The sequence below is a fragment of the Nycticebus coucang genome, chromosome 14 (genome assembly GCF_027406575.1).
Source record: "Nycticebus coucang isolate mNycCou1 chromosome 14, mNycCou1.pri, whole genome shotgun sequence".
NCBI classification, from domain to species: domain Eukaryota; kingdom Metazoa; phylum Chordata; class Mammalia; order Primates; family Lorisidae; genus Nycticebus; species Nycticebus coucang.
In genome coordinates this window covers 84,456,287-84,479,383 of record NC_069793.1, presented here as the reverse complement: position 1 = coordinate 84,479,383, position 23,097 = coordinate 84,456,287, and the positions used below count along the sequence as shown (strand labels likewise).

Sequence of the window (23,097 nt, the reverse complement as noted above, 5' to 3'; positions counted from 1 at the left end):
ATATTCTTGTTAACCGTTCATCTGTCTTCTTTAGAGAAGGTTCTATTCATCTCACTTGCCCAATGACATAAAGGATTGTTGCCTTTTTTGTTGCTTAATTTAAATTCTCTATAGATTCCAGTTATTGAGCCTTTGTCCGATTCATAATATGCAAATACCTTTTTCCATTATGATGGTTGTCTGTGTGCTTTTCTTATTGTCTTTGTAGATGTAAAGAATGTTTTCAGTTTAATTAGGGCCCATTTATTTATTTTTGTTGCTGTTGCAATTGCCACAGTAGTCTTTTTCATAAATCTTTACCCAGGCTGATATGTTCAAGTGTCTTCCCCACAATTTCTTCAAGGACTTTTTATTGATTCATGCCTTAGATATAGATCTTTTATCCATTTTGAATCAATTTCAGTGGATGGAGGAAGGGGGGGTCTAGTTTCAGTCTTTTACACATTGTTATCCAGTTCTCTCAGCACCCTTTATTGAATAGGGATTCTATCCACCAGTGAATGTTCTTGTTTTGTTTGTCAAAAATCAGGTGGCTGTAAGATTTTAGTTTCATCTCATGGTGTTCTATTTGATTCCAGATGTCTATGTCTCTATTTTTGTGCCAATACCATGCTGTTTTGATCACTATGGCATTGTAGTGATCCACAACCTGAAGTCTGGTAGGCTAATTGCCTTGGACTTTTTTTTTTCTTTTTTTGTAGTTTTTGGCTGGGGCTGGGTTTGAACCCATCATCTCCAGTATATGCGGCCCATGCCCTACTCCTTTGAGCCAGAGGCGCCACCCCCAGTCTTGTTTATATTGCTAAGAATTGCCCTAGCTGGACTGGTTTCTTTCTGGTTTCATACAAAATGCAGAATTATATTTTCCAAATCTTGAAAGTATGATGTTGATATTTTATTTCTTTATTTTTTTTGTTGTTGTTGTTGAGACAGGGTCCCACCCTATGCTCCTGAGCAGAGTGCAGTGGGTGTGGTAGCTCACCACAACCTCAGACTTGGGCTGCGGGCACCCCGCTGCCTCAGCCTCCAGAAGCCACTGGGATTACAGGTGCTCACCGTGGCACCCGGCTGGGTTTTTCCATTTTTTTTCATGAGTCGGGGTCTCACTGTCGCTCAGGCGAGTCTCGAACTCCTGAGCTCAAGCGATTCTCCCTCCTCAGCCTCCCACAGTGCTGGGATTACAGGCGTGAGCCACCGCACCCGGCTGATGTTGATATTTTAATGAGGATTGCATTGAATCTGTAGATTGCTTTGGGAAGTGTAGACATTTTAACAATGTTGATTATTCCCAGCTATAAGCATGACATGTTCTTCTATTTGTTAATATCGTCTATGTAATTTTCTTTATAGAGTTCCTTCACCTCTTTTGTTAGGCATATTCCTAGGTATTTCATTTTCTGTGAAGCTACTAAGAAGACAATTGTGTCCTTGATTAGCTTCTCATCTTGGCTGCTATTAGCATATACTAAGGCTACTGATTTGTGGACATTGATTTTATATCCTGAGACATTACTGATTTTTTTTTTTATGACTCCAGGAGTATTGTGGTTGAGTCTTTGAGGTTCTCTAAGTATAAGATCATATCTTCAGCAATGAGGGAGAATTTCACTTCCTCTGCCCCCATTTGGATGCCTTTAATTTCCTCCTCTTGCCTGATTGTATTGGCTAGAACTTCTAGTACTATGTTAAATAGTAGTGATAATGGAGGACAACCTTGTCTTGTTCCAGTTCTGAGTGGAAAAGCTTTCAGTTTTACTCCCTTCAGTATAATATTAGGTGTGGGTTTGTCATAGATGGCTTTGGTCAGTTTAAGAAATGTGCCACTTATGCCTATATTCTTCAGAGTTCTAATTAGAAAAGGATGTTAAATTTTATTGAATGCTTTCTTCTTTCTTTTTTTTTATTATTAAATCATAGCTGTGTACATTAATGTGATCATGGGGCACCATACACTGGTTTTATAAACAATTTGACACATTTTCATCACACTGGTTAACATAGCCTTCCTGGCATTTTCTTAGTTATTGTGTTAAGACATTTATATTGTACATTTACTAAGTTTCACATGTACCCTTGTAAGATGCACCACAGGTGTAATCCCAGCAATTACCCTCCCTACGCCCATCTTCCCCCCTCCTTCCACTCCCTCGCCCCCTTCCTCATATTCTTAGGTTATAACTGGGTTATAGCTTTCATGTGAAAGCCATAAATTAGTTTCATAGTAGGGCTGAGTACATTGGATACTTTTTCTTCTATTCTTGAGATACTTTAGTAAGAAGAATATGTTCCAGCTCCATCCATGTAAACATGAAAGAGGTAAAGTCTCCATCTTTCTTTAAGGCTGCATAATATTCCATGGTGTACATATATCACAATTTATTAATCCATTTGTGGATTGATGGGCACTTGGGCTTTTTCAATGACTTAGCAATTATGAATTGGGCTGCAATAAATATTCTGGTACAAATATCTTTGTTATAATGTGATTTTTGTTCTTCTGAGTATATACCTAGTAAAGGAATTATAGGATTGAATGGCAGATCTATTTTTAGATCTCTAAGTGTTCTCCAAACATCTTTCCAAAAGGAATGTAGTAATTTGCATTCCCACCAGCAGTGTAGAAGTGTGCCCTTTTCTCCACATCCATGCCAACATCTCTGGTATTGAGACTTTGTGATTTGGGCTAATCTTACTGGAGTTAGATGGTATTTCAAGGTAGTTTTGATTTGCATTTCTCTGATGATTAAAGATGTTGAGCACTTTTTCATATGTCTGTAGGCCGTGTGCCTATCTTCTTCAGAGAAGTTTCTCTTCAAGTCCCTTGCCCAGCCTGCGATGGGATCACTTGTTCTTTTCTTGCTTATACGTTTGAGTTCTCTTTGGATTCTAGTTATTAAACCTTCATCAGAGACATAGCCTGCAAATATCTTCTCCCATTCTGAGGGCTGTCTGCTTGCTTTACTTACTGTGTTCTTGGCTGTGCAGAAGCTTTTTATTTTGATCAGGTTACAGTAGTGTATTTTTGAAGCTGCTTCAATTACCCAGGGGGGTCCTCCTCATGAAATACTGGCCCAGACCAATTTCTTCAAGAGTTTTCCCTGCACTCTATTCTAGTATTTTTATATTTTCATGTTTGAAGTTTAAATCTTTAATCCAGTGAGAGTCTATCTTAGTTAATGCTGAAAGGTGTGGGTCCAGTTTCAGTCTTCTACAGGTTGCCAGCCAGTTCACCCAGCACCTTTGTTAAATAGGGAATCTTTTCCCCACTGAATGTTTTTAATTGGCTTGTCAAAGATCAAATAACGGTAAGTTAAGGAACTCCTAAAAGAACTGGGAAACACTGAACTGAGTAGTACAAAAACCCCAGAAAAAATAGCAAGGAAAATCTCCACTGGGGTAATTAACCTTGTCCTGTTTAGTCTTTGGTGTCTGTACATCTTTTCTCTCTGGAAGATCAAAGGGGACCAAGTCTAGGTCTGGAATCAGAACCTGATCCCCCTGAAACCAAGGTAGAAAGGACTTTACACCATCATTCTGACCACATGCACAGCAGTGAATGTGGAAAGAATCCTCACATGGAGCCATCACAGCTGGCGGAATAGGGCTTCACTGCCCCTTGGAAAGTAAAGGTAACTTTTAAGACAATCAGCATGCCCTGCTCCAGCCACATACTGGGAGCTGGCTGGTCAAAGCACGGCTGAAGCCTGAGGAAACCCCTCGAGGGACTTGTCTTAATTGGACTTTGAACTTTGGGAAAAGGGGGGAAATGTCACAGGGAAAAGTAAAAACTCGTATGTATATTAGCCCACCACCATGGTACTATTAAGGCTTGAGAAGAGAACTCAAGAAGAGTTACAGTCGCTAAAACCTCAGTGCTGAAAAGTAATTAATATTGGCACCTGCAGAAACAAGCTGATATTGAGGCCCCAAATTAAAATATATTGGAGTCTCAAAAGGGGGGAATGAGAGGATACCCAAGAAGGGTGAGGTCTAGAAGAACAGGTCTGCTCAAGGAGACCACAAGGGTACACATGCAGGGTCCTCTCCATGGTGACTCAGCTCTTGGGAATTTGTCACATCTATTAATTCTTTATAGGATGAGTCTTCTGTAAAAGCTGCCTTGTGGTCCCTTGGAGTAGTTGCTGTATTATTTTTTTATTATTGTTTTTTTGTGGCACCTGAATTTGTCTTTTGATTCCTCCTCATGTGTGCTTTATTTTTATTTATCTCTTTACCTTTTTCCTTCTAGTTCCTCCTTTGCTTCAAATTACCTTGTCTCAGGTTCATGTGATGAAGAGACCTCTTGGTGTGAGGCCAAAATAAGGAGAAAGACAAGGAGCAGGCAGGAAGAAACAGGAGGAAAAGAAAAAAAGTGTAAGAAAGAATGAAAAAAGAAAAGAAAAAGAAAAAAGGGAAGGAGGAATAACAAAAGAAAAAAGGAAAAAAAAAGTTGAAGAACAGAAGAGGAGGAGATCAGAAAGAGATGCAGAGAAAGAAGAAATGGTATTGATCAGGACAGTGCTAAAAGTATTGAAGGGACTGAATGACAACTTTTCTCAAAACCAGGTGGTCCTTACCAGCCTAAGCAGAGCCAGATTCTTCCCCTGCCAAAACTAAGAAGGGAAGGAAAAGAGTAAAAACAAAAAAAAACACTGAGGAAAAATTAAGTAAGAATGAAAATAAAATAGAAATATTCTGCAGCATGATCTTGCCAATACTATTTTCTTAAGGCCAGAGATAGAAAAGTCTCTTAGCTCCCTTGAGCCAGACCATTGCTGTGTCCCCCAGCTCTCAGCAAAATAAGTAAATAAATAAAATTAAAATTAAATAAAAAGAAACAATATTAAGATAAGAATAGATAAAGGAAATTAAAAATGCCATTGTATCAAATAGAGGAGAGAGAGGAAAGTGGAGTAAAGAAAGAAATGAGAAAGACAAGAAAAAGGGAGGGAATAATTTAGCTGTTGCAGAACCAATTATTATGGGAGAGATGAGAAAGGTAGGAGAGTCTCTGTCCAAAGAGAGAATGTACTGGAGTGAAATACGGAGAGAGAGAGATGAGGCTAAAATACTGTAACCAAAAAAACTCCTTGCTCTTGATGAAAGTAAAAGTAAAAGTTAAGAAAAGAACCAACCATACAGATTAATAAGAAACAAAACATATCAATACAAAATATCAAATAGCTCTAAATAACCAAAAAAAAAAAAAAAACCAAAAAAGAAAAAAAACACCCTCAGTAACAAATAGATGAAGGAACTATTTTAGAAAAGGAAGAAATACTAAAAACAGAAGAATAAAGAAAAAAATAAATTATATATATATATATACACACAAGCATATATATATATATATATATATATACACATAAAAGCATAGATACAGATACAGACACATATCAGCAGAGTCTGACTTTAGTAGGAATATGTTTGTGTTGCAATACTTTGCGGGAACATCAGGTGGCACTGTAATTTTAGGGAATAGACAACGCAGCAGATAATCTCTCTCCAGAATCCAGGCATAAATCAGATCCCAACTTAATTGTCCACAGTGACTGCCTGATTATTTCCTCAGCATTAAGGTTCCTCCGGATTGGGCACTCAGATCGCTCCTGGATCCTTCAGAGGCAGGTCTCACTATGCCCCCAGACAAGAGTTCTTGTGGGGCTCAGGAGTCTGAGCCTGTCATGACCAGAAGACCCATCCTAGCAGGCAGAACTAAAACGGCTATGTTCCTGTAGGGGGCCCAGCCTCACAGCCTTCTCACTACCTTGCCATAATGGCTGACTCCTGGATGCCAGGACCTTTCCAGAATAGTTGTCTCTTCCACTGCCAAACCAGTGGCCCATCCGCTCCAATAAGCCCTCAAATCTGGTTGCTTTATACTGTTCAGGTTGCCCACTCTTCTAGGCAATCCACTCAATGCACTTTCCCTGAAATCCAAAAGCTGCACAAAGGCTTCCTTGTGTCCTGTACCTCCCACCTGCTGTCCCGGGCAAGACTTGCCTAGCATATCAGACGTCCACCCTGCTGCCCCAGTTCTCAAACAGTAACCAGCACCAGGCCACTTCGCAGTGCACCCTGCGCCACTGCCCCAGGCAAAATCTCTTCTCCATCTGTGCCTGAGTAACTCTGGTTTCTCAGCTGCTCTAGGAGAGTTCAACCTGACGATCTTCCTTATTCACCATCTTGCTCTGCCCCTGCAAATTGTTTTTTTCTATTAACTTTTTACATTTAAAACGTTCTTTATTGTTACACAGCAGTTACGCATATTTCTGTGGTACATGTGATATTTGTAGATAATGTATAAAGATTGAGTTAGGGTAATTAAAATATTCATCACCTCAAACATTTATCTTTTCTTTGTGTTGGCAACATCACACATCTTCTAAATGGTGTCAGAGGATATGATTTAAGGATATTGCAAAGAAGTGTAACTTTAAAAATAAAAATATATTATCATTTTTCAGAAATATTTCCACCTTAATGATTTGACACTCAATATCAAAAATGCCTAAACAAATTCTTCTTTTATAGTCTGAAAAGTTCTGGAGTTTTCTCTTTACACTTGAGCATTTGTTTGTATTCTATTTTTCCATAGAATTATAAGGGTTATATATATATGTTATGGTTGAAATATATTTAAAATATCAGTAGAAACTAGGGAAATGTTGGTCAAAGGATACAAAGTTTCAATTAGGAGGATAAGTCCAGGAAATATATGGTACAACATGATTATAGTTAATTATATTGAATACTTGAAAATTGCTAAGAGTAGATTTTAGATGTTCTCACCACAAAAACGATAAGTATGTTAGGTAAAAAACATGTTAATTAGCTTGATTTAGTCATTCCAGAATGTATACATGTATCAAAACATCATGCTGTATGCAATAAATATATATTTTATATTTGTCAATTGAAAAATAATTAGACTATTATGCTTTTCTATCACATAATTGCAAATTAAAATTACTGTAAGAATTGTATGTAACCATATATCTAATTTTCTGAGTTATCATTAAAAATTTTAGTATTATACAACTAATCAAAATGATATGAAAATATCTAATATTTTACAATGATTATTAATTGTAAAAAGCAAAATTTTATTATAATGTAAAATCTTAAAACTGATGAAAAATTATTAAAAATTACTTTAGATATCCATGTATGAATAATGCTATTTATTAGAAAAGTATGGAGTTCAATATAAATTCCATTCTAGATTTTAAAAAGTAAATATGACTTCTGAAAGACTTTGTTCTCATATGCCTACATAACCAGATGAGGGTGAAAATACTTTTTAATAAAAATTTCATTTAAATAATTGAACTTCCTTTGAGTTATATATGCCAAAAATAACATGATTATGCATAAAAATGAGTTTTATAATCTGATCCACCACTGACAACTCAACCAAGAATTCTTTGTTAAAAGCAATTTTATAAATTATGAATTTATTTTTAAACCACACAACACGTACAAAGCTTGTTACCTAGTATTTAAAATTAACCACTTTAGCAACACTGGCACCAATATTTTGAATTCTCCACTTATTTGGCACCCTGGAAATTTGAACTCCTTTAGGGAACATACTATTTTGAGAAAGGATTCAGGATTGGTGGGATAGTTGGTCTTTCTTCTAAACTTTCATAGAAGGCTGATTGTGAAAGAGGAGTTAATGAAGAAGAATCTTCGAGAGACTGCTCTATCAGATTTATTTTAGAAAAGTATGCTTGGGAGGATGACCTGAAAATCAATTTCCTTAAATCTCTCTGTGCCCTATACCCCTCAGAGGGTCTTCGTGAACCAGCAGGTGTGTGTCCATCACAGTTGGAAGATACTGCTGTAAAGAAAATATTTTTAGACCTGAGTAAACTTGGGTTTAAATCATACATTACTAAATAGGATTTAAAGAGGTAGATCCTTTGCCAAGTTATTTATCTATTTTGAGCTTCATTGGTAAACAAGCACAGTAATTAATACCACCTATTGGGTTGTGGCAAGGATTAATTTGGGTAGCAGGTGTGAATGCACCTAGTATAGATCTGTTGCAAAATGGATACTTCCTGAGTAGGAGCTATCATTTCTATAATTTCGTGGTGAGTGATAAGTGCATGCTCAGCATGGGCACTTGCCACTCAAGAATATGGGGCACTCCCACTACATAAGACTCTTTTGCCACCACTCCACACCACCAGGGCCCTATCCTAGCACCAGGAGTTTTTTTTTTTTTTTTTCTCTCTCTCTCTCTCTCTCTTTCCTGAACTACATTGACTCTATATAAATCTGCCTGCTGTTTGCCTTCAACCAACATCACTTGCTCCTGGGCATCCGAGGCACTAGAATGGGCTGCTATTATAAAACATTTTTCAACAAGGATATGCTTCCTTATTCACTGTTTGTGCTAACTAGGTGGATGTTGCCTCTGGAAAAGCCTCCAATATTATTAAGGACGGATGGGACATGAGGTTTGTCAGAATACATTGTGATATGTTTTAGAAATCACTGAAAGGTCCTGGTTGAACCCACCTTCTTTGTGATATGTACCAAATTGTTAATATAGACAGTCTTACTCTGTAAAAAATGTTAAATGAACTCTGTGTATCTTGTCTCTTAAGATAGATTAGAAATATCTCGGAAGCAGAGACAACATTTTTTGCTGTAATTTTTCTCAGTCAAAATTGAAGGTTTGCACATATTTACATTTAAAAGAAAAATATAAAATACTTCATAAATGTTTGCTTATATATTCTGTAGAAATTGAGAACATAGAAATATACATTTCTCTACATAAAACCCATACAAGAACTTCAGAGGGGTCTATTCTTGTGGTAATCCAGTGACAAAACAGTGAAAATGTTAGGAGATGCAAATGATATAAAAAACATGAGTAAATTATTTTACCTTTTCACATAGTTCATTGTTTTTTTGTTGGTTGGGAAAGTCAACTTGAAAAAAATAGAGATGACTATACCAACATCAATATCTCTTGCTGAGATATTCTCTTTTGGAAGAACAAGTCAAAAATGATATTCTAGATACCAAATGATGGTAATAGCATGCCTTTCTTTCGTGATCTTCTTTGAAACTCAGGATTACTTGTTATATGAATGTTATTATTATTCCAATACTACAAATGTAAAAACTGCAGTTTAAATAACACAGCTAAATGTATGCTAGTAGTTGGGGAACCAATGAATTGAACATAGGACTAGTTGATTCCAAAGTTTGTGCTCTTTTCTGCACCTCACAGATGATTGTTGTTTATACTGACTTCACAACACCTTGAAAAATTCTCTTTATTATACTCCAGCAATAAATTTATGAATTTGACATTTTTATCCATTGAATTATGGCAAGATGCAGAATGCGTTATTGTGTCAATCTTGTCTAGGGATTCCCCATGAATAGAAAGTTTAATAAGCCAGCAGGGACCTTGTTAGCAGTCACAAATGCCAAAAGCCTCACAGTTCTTCATGGAGGGCAGTGACAGTTTTCTAAATTACTTAGTGTTATGCCTTCACCTTGTATGTGCTACGCTCCTGTGGGAAATAAATAAACACAGCCGCAGGTCCAAGACAACAATGGGAAGTTTCAACTAGTCAATCCATCTCTCTTTTTCTTTCTTTTAAAAATATTTATTAATTTATTTTTAATATGGCTATGTTTTTATATTATTGTAAGTTTATATAATTTAACTTTTTCATATTACCCCATAAATGCATTAAAGTATACAGTGATGATTTAATAAAAACAATCCCTTTTTATTTCTTTTCATTTCCAATATTACTCTCAAGATTGTTTACTTGTTTGTTTTTAATACTAAGGCTTACTCTCACATCTAGAGATTCAAATTTAATTTATTTGTAATGGGACTAAGGAACTTGGAGCTTTAAAAACACCCTAGGTGCTTCTAATGTTCAACCATATTTTAAATTTGGCGAATTAGGCTAAATTGTTCTCCATCCTCTAAACCTGAACTCGTGCTTCAAAAACTTTACCTCTGAATAATTATTTCCATTACATGAAATTTTTCCTTCTATACACACCACAGTTGAATGGCCCCAGTTTCTGCCTTTAGACTCCTCCACCATAAACTTCTGTTTTAAAAAATTTTCTTATTGATATCTTCATGTTTCCTTGAAAATGTTTGAACCAAGTGAACAACTAGTATGTGGCAGGCACTGGCTAGGCATTTACACATTTATCAATATCCTTCTTTGTAGAAAGATGAATTATTGATGATGTACTTTATCATACTTACTAGATTTTGAAATGTGAAAGATGCGTAGTTAAACATTCAGAAGAATAGAACACAATTTATTGGACTGAATATAATTTTATGTGAATTCTTTTAACATTTCATAGCATTTCAGAGATAGAATTGGAGAAAAGAAAACAAAGAGAAAATAGAAAAATATACAAAACTGCAACTGAAGATTGAAAAAAGGTGACTTTAGATTCCCTGGCTTACATTCCTCCTAATTTGTTTTCTTTATATGCAACTTAATTGAGGAATTGTAAAGTGCACAGCTTCAAAAGGTTACACAATGGTTTTAAAAGGTTGCATTTGATGGCTGAGTGCTTTAAAATGGCTTATAATTTCCACTACTTGTAGTAGAAACATAAAATTACAGCTCAAAATGAATTTTGAATCTAAACAAGTCCCTAGGTACACTGGAAGCATGAACTTTCAAACAACTTCCACTTTTCTCAAAGTGTTAGCTCTATAGTCATAAATTTAACTAATTAGCATTTATATTTTTTTAGGAAATACTTTTAATTTTACTCAGGATAAAACTCTTTTGCTATGGGGAACAAAGCAACACAGCTGGTAAGTGTTTCATATCATGTATTTATCATAGGATAGCTAAGAGCACAAAAGCTGTATACATTTTGTGGTTTCCAAAAGTGTAGTCCCACAGACAGCAGCAGCACCTGTAAACTTGTTAAACATGCAAATACTCCAGCTCTAATAGAGAACCGTGGAATCAGAAAGCAGAGTAAGAACTCACCATGTGTGGTTAACAAGTGTTCCAGGTGATTCTAACACATGGTAAAATTTGAGAACTACGGTTCTAAATCTTTTTACTCTTTGCACGAAGACAATGATGAATCAGTCATAATTAGTCATCTCTATAAACTCAACCGAAGACTTCAACATCATCTTTTCCATCTGTTATTATTGTAAACTGCTTATTATTTTAAGTATTAGACTACATTTCCACTTGGTAACCTCAGTGTTTGTGGTTTTTCTCTTCCACACTACTTAATTACCCTCCTACAATAAAGATGACTGTGATCACTGCACCTTCTACTCCCATGCGTTTCTTGATGTTCTATGGCACTTAATCCTCATAGTAACTCTATAAAGAAGATAGTTAACCAACTTTCTGGTGATGACACTAAGGCTCAAAAAATCTAAGTGGTTTATCTGGGATCATTCACCAAGTCAAAGACAAAGTCAGGATTTGGTCCAATTGTCTGCTAAACTACACATCTCTTCTCTTAATCAATTTGTCACATTTTCTCAGTTGGTGTAAAACTATTAGTTTTAACTAAAATCTAACACAGATGATTGATTTCCTGGTCCAGTTATGGCAGACCCCTTAATTCCCTTAAGTCTTGCCATGTCCCTAGAGAGAAAAGACTGAGGCCCACCTTTTTCATAATGTACTCTTTCCAAATAGAGAAGGCCCTGCAGTAGTGGTCTCCACTCTAAAAACCTCACAAGCTTCCTAGCACAGGATTTCAGATGGCATACAGTTGCCTGGATCTATGATTTCTGACATAAAATTTAAAGAAGGCTGGAATTTTTGGTAATGTCAACAATACACCATATAAGGCTCAGATGTCTACCTCCTTATGGCCAATTTTTGTTTCTGTCATATTTTATTCCCTTACTAGATTTCAAGGGCTTGGAGAAGATTATAATTTCTTCTCAAAGGTTGTTTTTAAAAGTCATTCGAAGTGGAAAGTATTAGCATTTTTCTGTGCATTCCCCTTTGGAGTAAGTTAGATTGAGGACCAATATTTTGCCAAAATAATTTTTTGACAAGTTGAGGTCTCAAGTACTAGTCTACTTTATTGTTTATAATTTTGTTTTGGCTGAGCCAGAGTGAGACCTCATCTCCAAAAATAGCTGGGCATTGTGGTGGGCACCTGTAGTCCCAGCTACTCGGGAGGCTGAGGCAAGAGAATCACTTGAGCCCAAGAGTTTGAGGTTGCTGTGAGCTGTGATGCCACATCACTCTACTGAGGGTGACAAAGTAAGATTCTGTCTCAAAAAAAAAAAAAAGAATTTTGTTTTGGTGTAGAGCTAGAAATTACAGAGTTATAAAATTAGCATGAAGTAGTAACCTTACTGATGAAATTTTACCCTTGCTCTAAAATGACTTTTCTAATTAACAAATATTGACTCATATGATCTTCAGAGCAACATGAGGGAGCAGCTGTGATTATCTTTGCTTTGTAAATGAAGCAAAAACAGGTTGAACTTAGCAAATGTCACCTAGGTAGTGATACTATGTGGATTTAAACTCTGATGGCATGAGACCCAATGCACAATTCCTCAGGGAATTAATTGAGATAACGTTATACAAACTGTGTGGCCCAATGCCTTGCACATAGAAATTAATCATTAATATTTTTGTGAAAGAATAAACATAATTTCTACTTAAACAGCTGGCAAATAGCTGTTTGCTTAAATTTGCTTAATTTAAGCAATTCTCTTTGCTTAGATTTGCATTGGGGTGTAAGACATTGAGATTATGGGTTAGAATAAAACAGGAATGAGACAGTAAAACTACTCCGTATCATAGAGCAACAGAAATTAGGGCATAAAACAACAACAACAAAAATTTAGGTAAAAAAGATGAAAAAAAAAAAGGAAGTTTATCTGTATGGGAGGCCACCAAAGGAATATTAGGCCGTAGGATGTGTAGCGTTAAATTTTAAGTTGTCTGCCTTACTACTTAGCTCCTGAGGTCTTCCCAAACCTCCTGCTAAATTTGTGACTTGGGTGCTTTTGTTTTTGTGTTGTTTTTGTTTTGAGTTTATTTCTCCAGGGTAAACTGAGGTGAATGGGATGGGTTTCATGACCTAGTCACCTCTGAATGGGGAAGAATGAAAAATACAAGCAAGATTGAGAAATTTGTAGGAGAAATAACCAAGAGTTACAACAGACTCTGAGATGAAATCTCTGAACCACAGAAATCTTGAGGGCTAAGAGGATGGAATCTTGATCTGACATACAAGTTCTGTTCTGATAGTTAAAACAATGGGCTTGTCTCATCCACTAAAATTTAGGAAAATGCTATAGGCCCATAGTCCTCCATGCTATAGGTACATAGTCCTACATCCACAATACAAAAAGCTCTGAATGTAGAATTATTTTGTTTTGTACAAATACCCTTTTAGGGGAAAAAACTGACTTTATTTACCATCAGACTGTCTATTGTCTCAGTTTATTCCCAAGTCTCAGTTTATTCATACAGTTCTCTGAAGTATTGTGGATTATAGTGCGCTGCTCAGAGTCTGCTAGCGTTATCCTCAATACAGACTCATGCGACACATACCCTTACTTAGCTCAGAAAATTCTGGATTATCAAACACCTCGGAACACCTCGGGGCCCAGGATTTTCAGTAAGAGACTTCTAAATTAAAATATGTGTGTGTGTGTGTATATATGTGTATGCATATATATATATGTGTATATATATATATATGAAAAGAGATTACCTTCCAATGTGTTTCGAAAGCTCAAATTGGCAGCTTTATCCATGGAACCAGATTCATACTGGGTAAGACTCAGGCAAAATTCCACATCAGCTGAAGAAGGGAGCCTTGGGGTTCTGGCTTTGTCATGGTTTCCAGGATTGCGCAGTAACGGTCCCTCAGGAGTTCCATCGCACAAAGCCTGACGGCTGTTATATTCCTCCAATCGGCTGCAGATAATCTGTACAAAACACATTTTCATGTTAAAGAAATTGTCACCGCCTCTGAGTTAAGAGAAGATGGAAAGCTGGTAATTCCTGATGAACATCTTTAGATTTCTAATTATTACATTAATACTGTTTATACAGGCATTGCTTAATGACAGGGATATGTTCTGAAAAATGCCTTGTTAGAAAATTGTGTCATTGCGCAAACAACATGGTGTACTTACACGCATAGACAGATAGCTGTTACTGTGTTAGAAGAGAAACTCTGAGAGAGGCTATTAATTTTTGGTCACTGAAATATAATTTAATAATTGAACCATTTTATGGTGGAAAAAATTTGGCTATCATTTCAAGTAGATGTAGGCTTCAGTTCTGTCTCATTTACTTACTAGCATTGTGATAGTATTTTATTGAGACTTGGTAAGTCTCAATTTCTTTAACTGTACTATATGATGTATGAAAAGAAATTCTTCAACAAATAGTTCTTGGCTCACAAAACTTTTCCTTATATTTCGAGACATCCTTCAGTCCTTTTTTTTCATATATAATTGATACCTAGAACTGTTGAGTGGCATTTGTCAAGGTCATCTGATGTTTGGAGTCAGAATCAGAGTGCTAAAACTCAGTCCCCCTGGTTCCAAAGCTACTACATTTATTATTGCCTTTCAATGGCTTAGGAATAGCTGAATCAAACTAACCTAACTTTTGGGCTGAATTTCATATGTTGTATGCCTTTATTATTTTGATTAGCTAGACACCACAGCAGGTACAAAGATTAAATAATTTTTATTTCTCTTTGAATAATACATTTTCTCAGGGTACTTTCAAAAGATCCTCCTGTCTAAAAGACTCCTAAAGCAGACTCAGTTAAATTGGAAAGGTTTGCATGAAACTATTTTTGCTGAAATGCCAACTGTCATGTAACTAAATGTTCAGATGACTGGAGTTATTAATAACAAGGAAGAAATCTACCCTGGTTCCAGAAATGATTTGAAAAACTTAACTACAAACCATTGTCTTTATATCTGATACAGAAAAAAAGGCAGAGTACAAGAAGTTGTTAGCATTGTGGCTATAATCATGAAGGCTGTAGTCAGAAAAATATGGTATTTATTTATTATTATTATTATTATTTTAGAAACAGAGTTTCACTCTGTGACCCTCGATAGAGTGCTGTGGCATCACAGCTTACAGCAATCTCCAGCTTTTAGTCTTAGGTGATTCTCTTGCCACAGCTTTCCAAGTAGCTGGGACTACAGGCACCCGCCACAATACCCGACTATTTTTTTTGTGTTGCAGTTTGGCCAGGGCCGGGTTCAAATCCGCCACCCTCAGTATATGGGGCCAGGGCCCTACTCACTGAGCCACAGGCATTGCCCAGAAATATGGTTTTCAATATTAGCTACTAGCTGCATGATTTTAAGCAAGTAATGTACATTCTCTGAGTATCAAGCTTTTCATCAGTAAATTGAGATTATAACAATTTATCAAGGAACAAATAATCTAATATATGTAAAGCACTTAGTATAGTGTCAGGTGTGGTGTTTAAAAATGACAACTACTGTAATTATTATTGAATACAAGACCATTAGCCACCAAATCATTTTTTTTTTTTTTTTTGTAGAGACAGAGTCTCACTTTATGGCCCTTGGTAGAGTGCCGTGGCCTCACACAGCTCACAGCAACCTCCACTCCTGGGCTTAAGCGATTCTCTTGCCTCAGCCTCCCAAGTAGCTGGGACTACAGATGCCCGCCACAATGCCCGGCTATCCACCAAATCATTTTTAACTCTGGGTCTTATACTGTTCAAACATTCATTATTATAATTGCTAAATTTGATATAAAATTTAAAAATATAACAATTATTTCCACACATGAAACTCCAACAATATGTCAGATACTAAACAAATCATTTTGCTGGAATAAATTTCTCTGAATTCCTTCACAGTAGTGTTTTAACATATACTATTCTAATTTTAGAGGAAAGTCTCAGAATGCTTAAGCAACTTTTTCAGGGTCTTGTGGCTAAGTTTAAAAAGTTCACTCAAATTCATGTTAATGTGACTCAAAAAGATTATACCCTTTTTTCAATTCCATGTAGTCCTCTTAATAACACACAAAAAAGAGACTTTATATGATAATTGTACCTCATTTTATTCTCTTGAGAAAAACCAAAGGTCAAAGATTCTAAATAACTTGTCCATGAGGTAGAGGTAGAATTTGAGCCCTGGTCTTCTGATGACAACTTGGTTGTTGTTTTATTTCAACACAAGTGATTTATAACATGCTGGGGGAAAAAAGTCCAGTGCCCCAAGTCAAAGGATAAAAAGGGAGATAGAAAGAAAAAACAAATGAACCAATAAAATTTTCTCTTAAATTTAAAGAAATAGCTATAAACTGCCAGTTACTAAAAGCTTTCAGGAGCAAAGATTCTGTTATGGCATTGGAGGTTTATCTGGGAAAAAAATTGTAAACCATATGACATTCCACAGAATCTTTTTCATAAAGAAAAAAGAGAAGCTGTTATTTCAATGAGCTGTTGTCATGGTTACCTAAAACCCATGACTCTCTGCTGAAATGGGACTTTTTTTCCTTCCCACTGTTTGCTCCCATGTGATGTGCTTTGCACCTGATGAGTGAATTTCCCGGCCACGATTTGCTCTTGTCTGCCAGCTAAGAAATGTTTTCTGCTCTTTCTTTTGATTCCTCATGACAGCTATCCTTAATATCCCTTTCCTTTTTATGGCTAGCTTATCTGTTGGCTGTATAACATGGACCTAATTCTGTTGAGCATAGGTATTTTGTACTTAAATGTTATTAAGCAACATCCGCCTCCAAAAATAATGGACTATTTTAATTGATGACTGACATGCCCTCTACTTCAATAGCTTTTGGTGCTAAACAAACAAAAAGACATGAAGTGCAAATGTAAGCTTTCTAGAAAATTAACATTAATGATCTGATTTCATATATTATCTTACATGACAGAAGCTTTGGCGAGTATTGCTAATCTTGTTTATGTAGCAGCTACGTTGCCACCTTGCTTCACCTTCTTTATTGTGCTTTCCTTTTTCTTTCTTCAATGTACAAACACACATACCCAGAAGGTGCAGAAAATGTATACACATTTTAAGAAAGGAAAAAATTGTATTATATTGTCATACTTAACATATATCAATAATGTGTGTTTTCTTGCACATTATATTTTGTATCTTTTGTAATTGGCAAAGTCAAACGTGACTTGAATAATACAATTTTAACACAATTCTTCCCTTTCTTAAAATGAATATACCTTTTTTTTTTTCCTGTCACCCTCTGTATAGAGGCCACCCCAGGAGACTACACAAAATGTCTTATCTCTAAATTTGAGTAAGTGGCGACTGTTGACATCATGTGTCCTTGGCATTGGAGATCCAGGCATAAAAATATATGGTTGAAGGTCCTTGAAATCTACACGTGTGGAGTTTAAGTTTTACTCTATGTTAGCACTGGAGCTAACATTTCTCTGATGTCAAATTTTATTCAATTTAGCATGTATTTATAGAGCCCATTTAATGTATATATTATGGTCTGGGCTTTGGGGATATAGTAATATTTGGAAATGGTCTCTACCTAGGAGTGGCTAATAATCTGGTAGACATAGACAAGTTTGAAAACCATCATATGAACTGAAAATTAATATGTTCTATGATATAAATCTATAAAAAATGTAATTATGGCACAAAAGGAGAGAGTCAAATTCCACATGAGTATAGGAGGTGTATAAAGAAGCCTAACAGAGTAGTTTCATTATGACATAAATGAAAAAGACCACCTCATTGTGTCTTCCTATGTTATCTGGCACAAATTAATTTTAAGGGATTCAAAATGACTACCTTTCAAATTACATATATCTGTAAATTAGTGGGTTGTTCCACTCTTTCTGAGCCTAAATGGACTCATAGATAGGGAACCATCTCTGTTGACTTAAATAGCTTGAAGTCATAGCCACTCTGTTTTTGTCCTCAGATGTGTGATTTTGGACAAATCATCCTACCATTTTTACCCTTCTCAATCTTTATACAATGCAGGCGCTGTCCTAGATACACCTGATGGTCTCTCTACTCAGTTAATAAATGCTATCAAATCTCTAAAATCCCTATTTTTGGTGTCAGTTGAAAAGCTATCTGAAACCAATAAAAAAACATAAAGGCTTTGTATGAAAGGAGCTATCAGCCTGGCTGATTTGAAAGGCATTAATGAATTTACTTAATCTGGAAGCTACAAAAATTTTCCCTTACCCAAAAGAGTCTAGTTCTTAATTTGAGTGTTCAATTCAGCCTAAAGCATTCAAATGAATGGTATGTTTATTACAGAATTTGTGTTTTTATAACGTGAAAGTAAAGAGATACCAAAACAATCTCCATAATCATTAAATCAGTGATTGTCAGTGCTGGCTGCATATTAGAATCACATTAGGAGGTTTTAAAGGAAACCACCTAAATGTGAGTTTCTGGAGAGAAGTTGGTGGGGGAGATGTGAATAAATCAAAATAAATAAAATAAAAATAAATTAAAAAAATAAAAAAGAACAATGTTAAGTGGTGGAGCTTGTGCAACAATTAAAAAAACAAACAAACAAACAAAAAAAAAAAAAAACATTTCTAAAAAGCTCCCCAGGTAGGCCGGGCTTATTGGCTCACACTCTAGGAGGCCAGCCTGAGCAAGAGTGAGACACTGTCTCTGCTAAATAGAGAAAAATTAGCTAGTCATTGTGGCAGCACCTGTAGTCTCAGCTACTTGGGAAACTGAGGCATGAGGATCACTTGAGCCCAGGAGTTTGAGGTTGCTGTGAGCTATGATGATGTCATGGAACTAAACCCCACAGCAACAGAGTTAGACTCTGTCTCAAAAAATAAATAAATAAGTAAAAAGTCTCCCTAGGTGATTTTGACACCGAGAAGTACTGAATTAAATCAGTATAAGCAACCAATCTTAATTTTTTTTTTTTGCGGCAAAGTCTCATTTTGTCAATCTTGGTAAAGTGCCATGGCATCATAGCTCACAGTAACCTCAAAGTCTTGGGCTCAAGTGATTCTCTCGTCTCAGCCTCCTCAGAAGATGGGACTGTAGGCCGAATCTTAATTTTTAATGGATTCAGTAACCAGAAAGTCTGTGTGGAGAAATGGGAACAGCCAGTGGAGATGGGGTGACTGTCACTGATTATCTCTTGATACAACTTAGACACAATAGGTGGACCTTAAATGTTCACCTTTAAATGTTCACCTTCTTTATTGAAATTGTAGTTTTCTTTTCCCCCACCCACTAGTGGTCTTCTCCTTTACTCTCTATCCTAATTTTATTTTAAAAACATAGTACAAGGTGAAATTTAATATTGTAATATCCAGGGCTTACACACTAGACCCAAAAATTTTCTTTAGAAAGTGACCAAATTGATCACAATCATAAAAAGAAAAAAAAAAATAAACCTACTTGACAATCAATAAATTATTAGAAAATATAGTGTGAATATAATTCCGGATATCATCTGGATCCGGATACCTTATATAATTAAATATTAATCTGTAGCTATCCGTTAAGCTTCAGTGTGATTATTGTCATTTTTTAATGATAATTTAGATAATCCTCCAGCCTTTCTGGGTCAAGTTAAGCAACATAGTTAAGGAAAGCATTATAACTGAAAATCCACATCCAAGTGTGGCAGCATTTTCAGCAATAACAGATGATGTGAGAGCTAGATGAGAGTTTTGCACTTTATAGATGAAGGCTTGAGGTCTGAAGGATTACTGAAATAGATTTTTTTCATAGCCTTGCCTACACAAATGTACTTATTACTCTTGGTAAATAGCTTACATTCACCACACCAGAAGTCATACAGTAGCTGTTTTCCAGTGAAGCTCCAATAGGCTCCATTTGGAAGGGGGTGACAGCTACTTTTCAAAACTGCTGGGTGTGAGGCATCAAGTGTATGATTTTTCCCATCCCATTCAAATATTGGACTTAATTTAATGAAACATTGCTAATCAAAAGTGCTGCATTAGAGATGTTTGGGAGTCAGGCAGAAAAACATTCCTTCTACCTTTGTGATTTTAAAATGATAAATAATTAAACACATATTTCTTTGGTTACTCTTTGTCTCTAATCCATAATGAAAAATTCAGAATGGAAGAAATAGGAATCCAATTTCAAAATAGTGATCCCTTATGTCTAAAGTTTGCAAGGAGTTAGAAAGAAGGCTAATTTCCTTAGCAGCTTCATGAAAAAGTGAGACAGAATGGGCAAGATCTTTTAGCTAATTATATGACAGCAGTCATGTCCTTGGAAACAGCATGGAGAAGTCATCCAGCCAGACTATGAACAAACAAACATTTTTGCTACTTCCCACCTGTATGATTTTATGCAAGTTATTCAATATTTTAATATCTTTAAAATGGGGAAAGGTTAATAAGCACATTAAATGAGTCAATGCACAAAAACACTTGCAGCATGGCTCACACATGCTATATGCTCAATCAAAATTAGCTGTTTTCATTATTTATCTATTTGAGCTTCAGGATTCTTGCATATTAAAAAATGAATATCTGGGCTGTGCCCAGATATGGCTCAGTGAGTAGGGCACCAGCCCCATATACCAAGGGTGGCAGGTTCGAACCTGGCCCCGGCCAAACTGCAACAACACCACAAAAAATATCCGGGTGTTGTGGTAGGTGCCTGTAGTCCTAGCTATTTGGGAGGCTGAGGCAAGAGAATTGCCTAAGCCCAAGAGTTGGAGATTGCTGTGAGCTGTGACGCCACAGCACTCTACTGAGGGGGACAAAGTGAGACTCTGTCTCTTAGAAAAATAAGAAATAAAATAAATAAATAAATAAATGAATATCTAATCCAGTAAGCATTGCTTGGAGTTTTTTGATGACAATAATTACCATAGACTTTTAGTAAGTTCCTGGGATCTCCTTTTGAAGATTATGATCAATGGGTCTGAGATAGGACAAGGAATTTGTGTTTTTAATTTGGGTATTATGGAGCATTATTGTGAATAATTTTATTATTTGGAAACATTTGCCTAGATCAATTATTTAATCACCTAAATATTCATTCACTTATTCATTCACAAATACATTATGAGCTGTTGCCAATTGTCAGGGACTATACTAGGTGCTTGGAAATAACAATGATAAATCAAGTACTCTTTGTTCCTTGCACCTTAGATACCTCGTAGAGGAGATTAGACAAATAGTCACACAGATATCTAAAGTGAACTATAAGGGAACATGATAAGGTTTTCTATGCTACCTGGGACAAGTCTGGAGGGAAATTGATAAAGACCTGCCTGGAGAAGCGATTGCTTTGACACTGTATGTTTAGCACATCTTACCTGCCAAGAGGAGAAGAATGATGCTGGGCTAAGTAGAGTGGGGTTTGCTGGGTGGTGACCTCCCATGTACTCATCTGTGCAAATATCACAGTTTTCTGCATCCCGCCAGTCCCAATATGGAATAGTGAAATTCTCATCCCCTGTCAGCTTCTGGATTTCTTGTTCCCACAGCAACAAGAAGAGTCTATGCCAAGGCAGAAAACCTGGTGCTTCATGGGCAAAATCAATGTCTCTCCAGATTTCAGACCCCCCAAGCAGTGTGTCCCTTGACACATAATAATGCATCCAGACAAATAGGTCATAAATGTTGACATCATTAAACATGGGCGTTGTTCCATTATTCATCTGGCCATAGGTGCCTGTGGGGATGACGTAGTCTGTGCTGACAGTATGCTTTGCTAAAGTGAGGTAGGCAAGAAATTTGTCCTTTTCTGAGATGCTCAAATCAAAGATGTTTCTTCTCACCAGGAGTCGTCTTTCTGTGCAGTTTGGTCCCCAAAAGCCAAACTTGCAATTTCCACAGTTGAATCCCATGAAGTTGCCAGAGCACTGGCAGGTCCTGTTATAAAAGACAGAGGGCCAAGACTCCCGGTCATCCACCCCCGTGAAGGGGAATTGAGCTCCACGCGGTGCATTGGACAGAAGGACATCCTGGCAGGAACCCCTGCCTGAAAGCTGGCCACAGGGACTCCCATCGCCCCTCCATGGTGGGCAGCATTCCTTCTCCATCAGGTTCCTGGAAGTGGCACAAGCTCGAGGGAAATGACCAGCAGAGGTTTGGAAACTCCACAGCAGGCAGTACAAAACAGCCAGGAGCATTCTTCCTCTAGTCCTCACAGGGTCTGCTGGCTGATCAATCAGAGCAGCAGAGCAACAGACTTCACTTTCCAGTTTCTCCTACAGTGACTATCACATGTCTTGGCTAAGACCTATATAATACCACTCCCACCTCCAGCATCAAACACTTTCAGCCTTTATCTTAAGCTTTCATCTTCTGAAAAGCACATGACTAACATTTCTTTGGAGTTGGCATATATCCCATAAGTAGAAGAGGCTTATATTAAAAATGAAAAACCCTCTTCACCATTAGTAATTTAATACTTATGGTTAGAATATTAACAGTAAGATCAGTAATGGTAATGCCTGACCTACGAAAACCCACTTCATTGACTATAAAATTAATGATGATTTGAACTTGCAAATGAGAAGTAGTGTCTTTCTCTTATTAAGAAAGGTAAAGACATGCTGGAGATTATGGGTACAAATTAGTTATTTTTCAGAGACCAGAAAATAGGCTACAATATTTGTAGAACTCACTTTGCAGAGAGAGATTTTCTATACAACCCAGAGATTATGTCTTATATCTGATTACATTTAAGCTCATTTATTTTATACAAAGTATTAAAAGAAAAGAAAATTCTGATAATTTTCTCTGATTATCTTAATGCATTTTCTGACTATTCCCAAGAAGAGGTCACTTTGATTTTTGAGTGATCTGCTTCATTGTGGGGATAGTCCTCCACTCCAAAGATCTCTCTCTCTCTGAATACTTTAGCCACATTTATTCACTTATAAATTCTCTATAAATGAAATTTATTTGAAATTTTGTTTGCAATGTGAATCATGCAAAGGAATTCTCAATATAGTGAGTGAACAAACCAGGAGTAATATGTTTATTCAAGAAATATATTTTAATCATCTCAATTCTTTACCTGTTTGTATAATGAGACAAAGTAATTGAAATGCATGGCTAAAATGTAATTTTAATCACTTATAT

At 36.3% G+C, this 23,097-nt stretch overlaps 1 protein-coding gene across 1 annotated transcript in view; it reads right to left on the bottom strand.

The window, feature by feature from the left end:
* TYR (tyrosinase) overlaps positions 1 to 22,636 on the bottom strand; it is a 78,355-nt gene extending 55,719 nt beyond the window's left edge. Inside the window, exons 1-2 of the mRNA XM_053561784.1 lie at positions 21,321 to 22,636; positions 13,744 to 13,960 (exon numbers count right to left, since the gene is read on the bottom strand). Coding sequence (XP_053417759.1) covers positions 13,744 to 13,960; positions 21,321 to 22,139 — 1,036 coding nt within the window. The 5' untranslated portion in view covers positions 22,140 to 22,636. The remainder of the gene's footprint in view (positions 1 to 13,743; positions 13,961 to 21,320) is intronic.
* Positions 22,637 to 23,097: the final 461 nt, after the last annotated feature.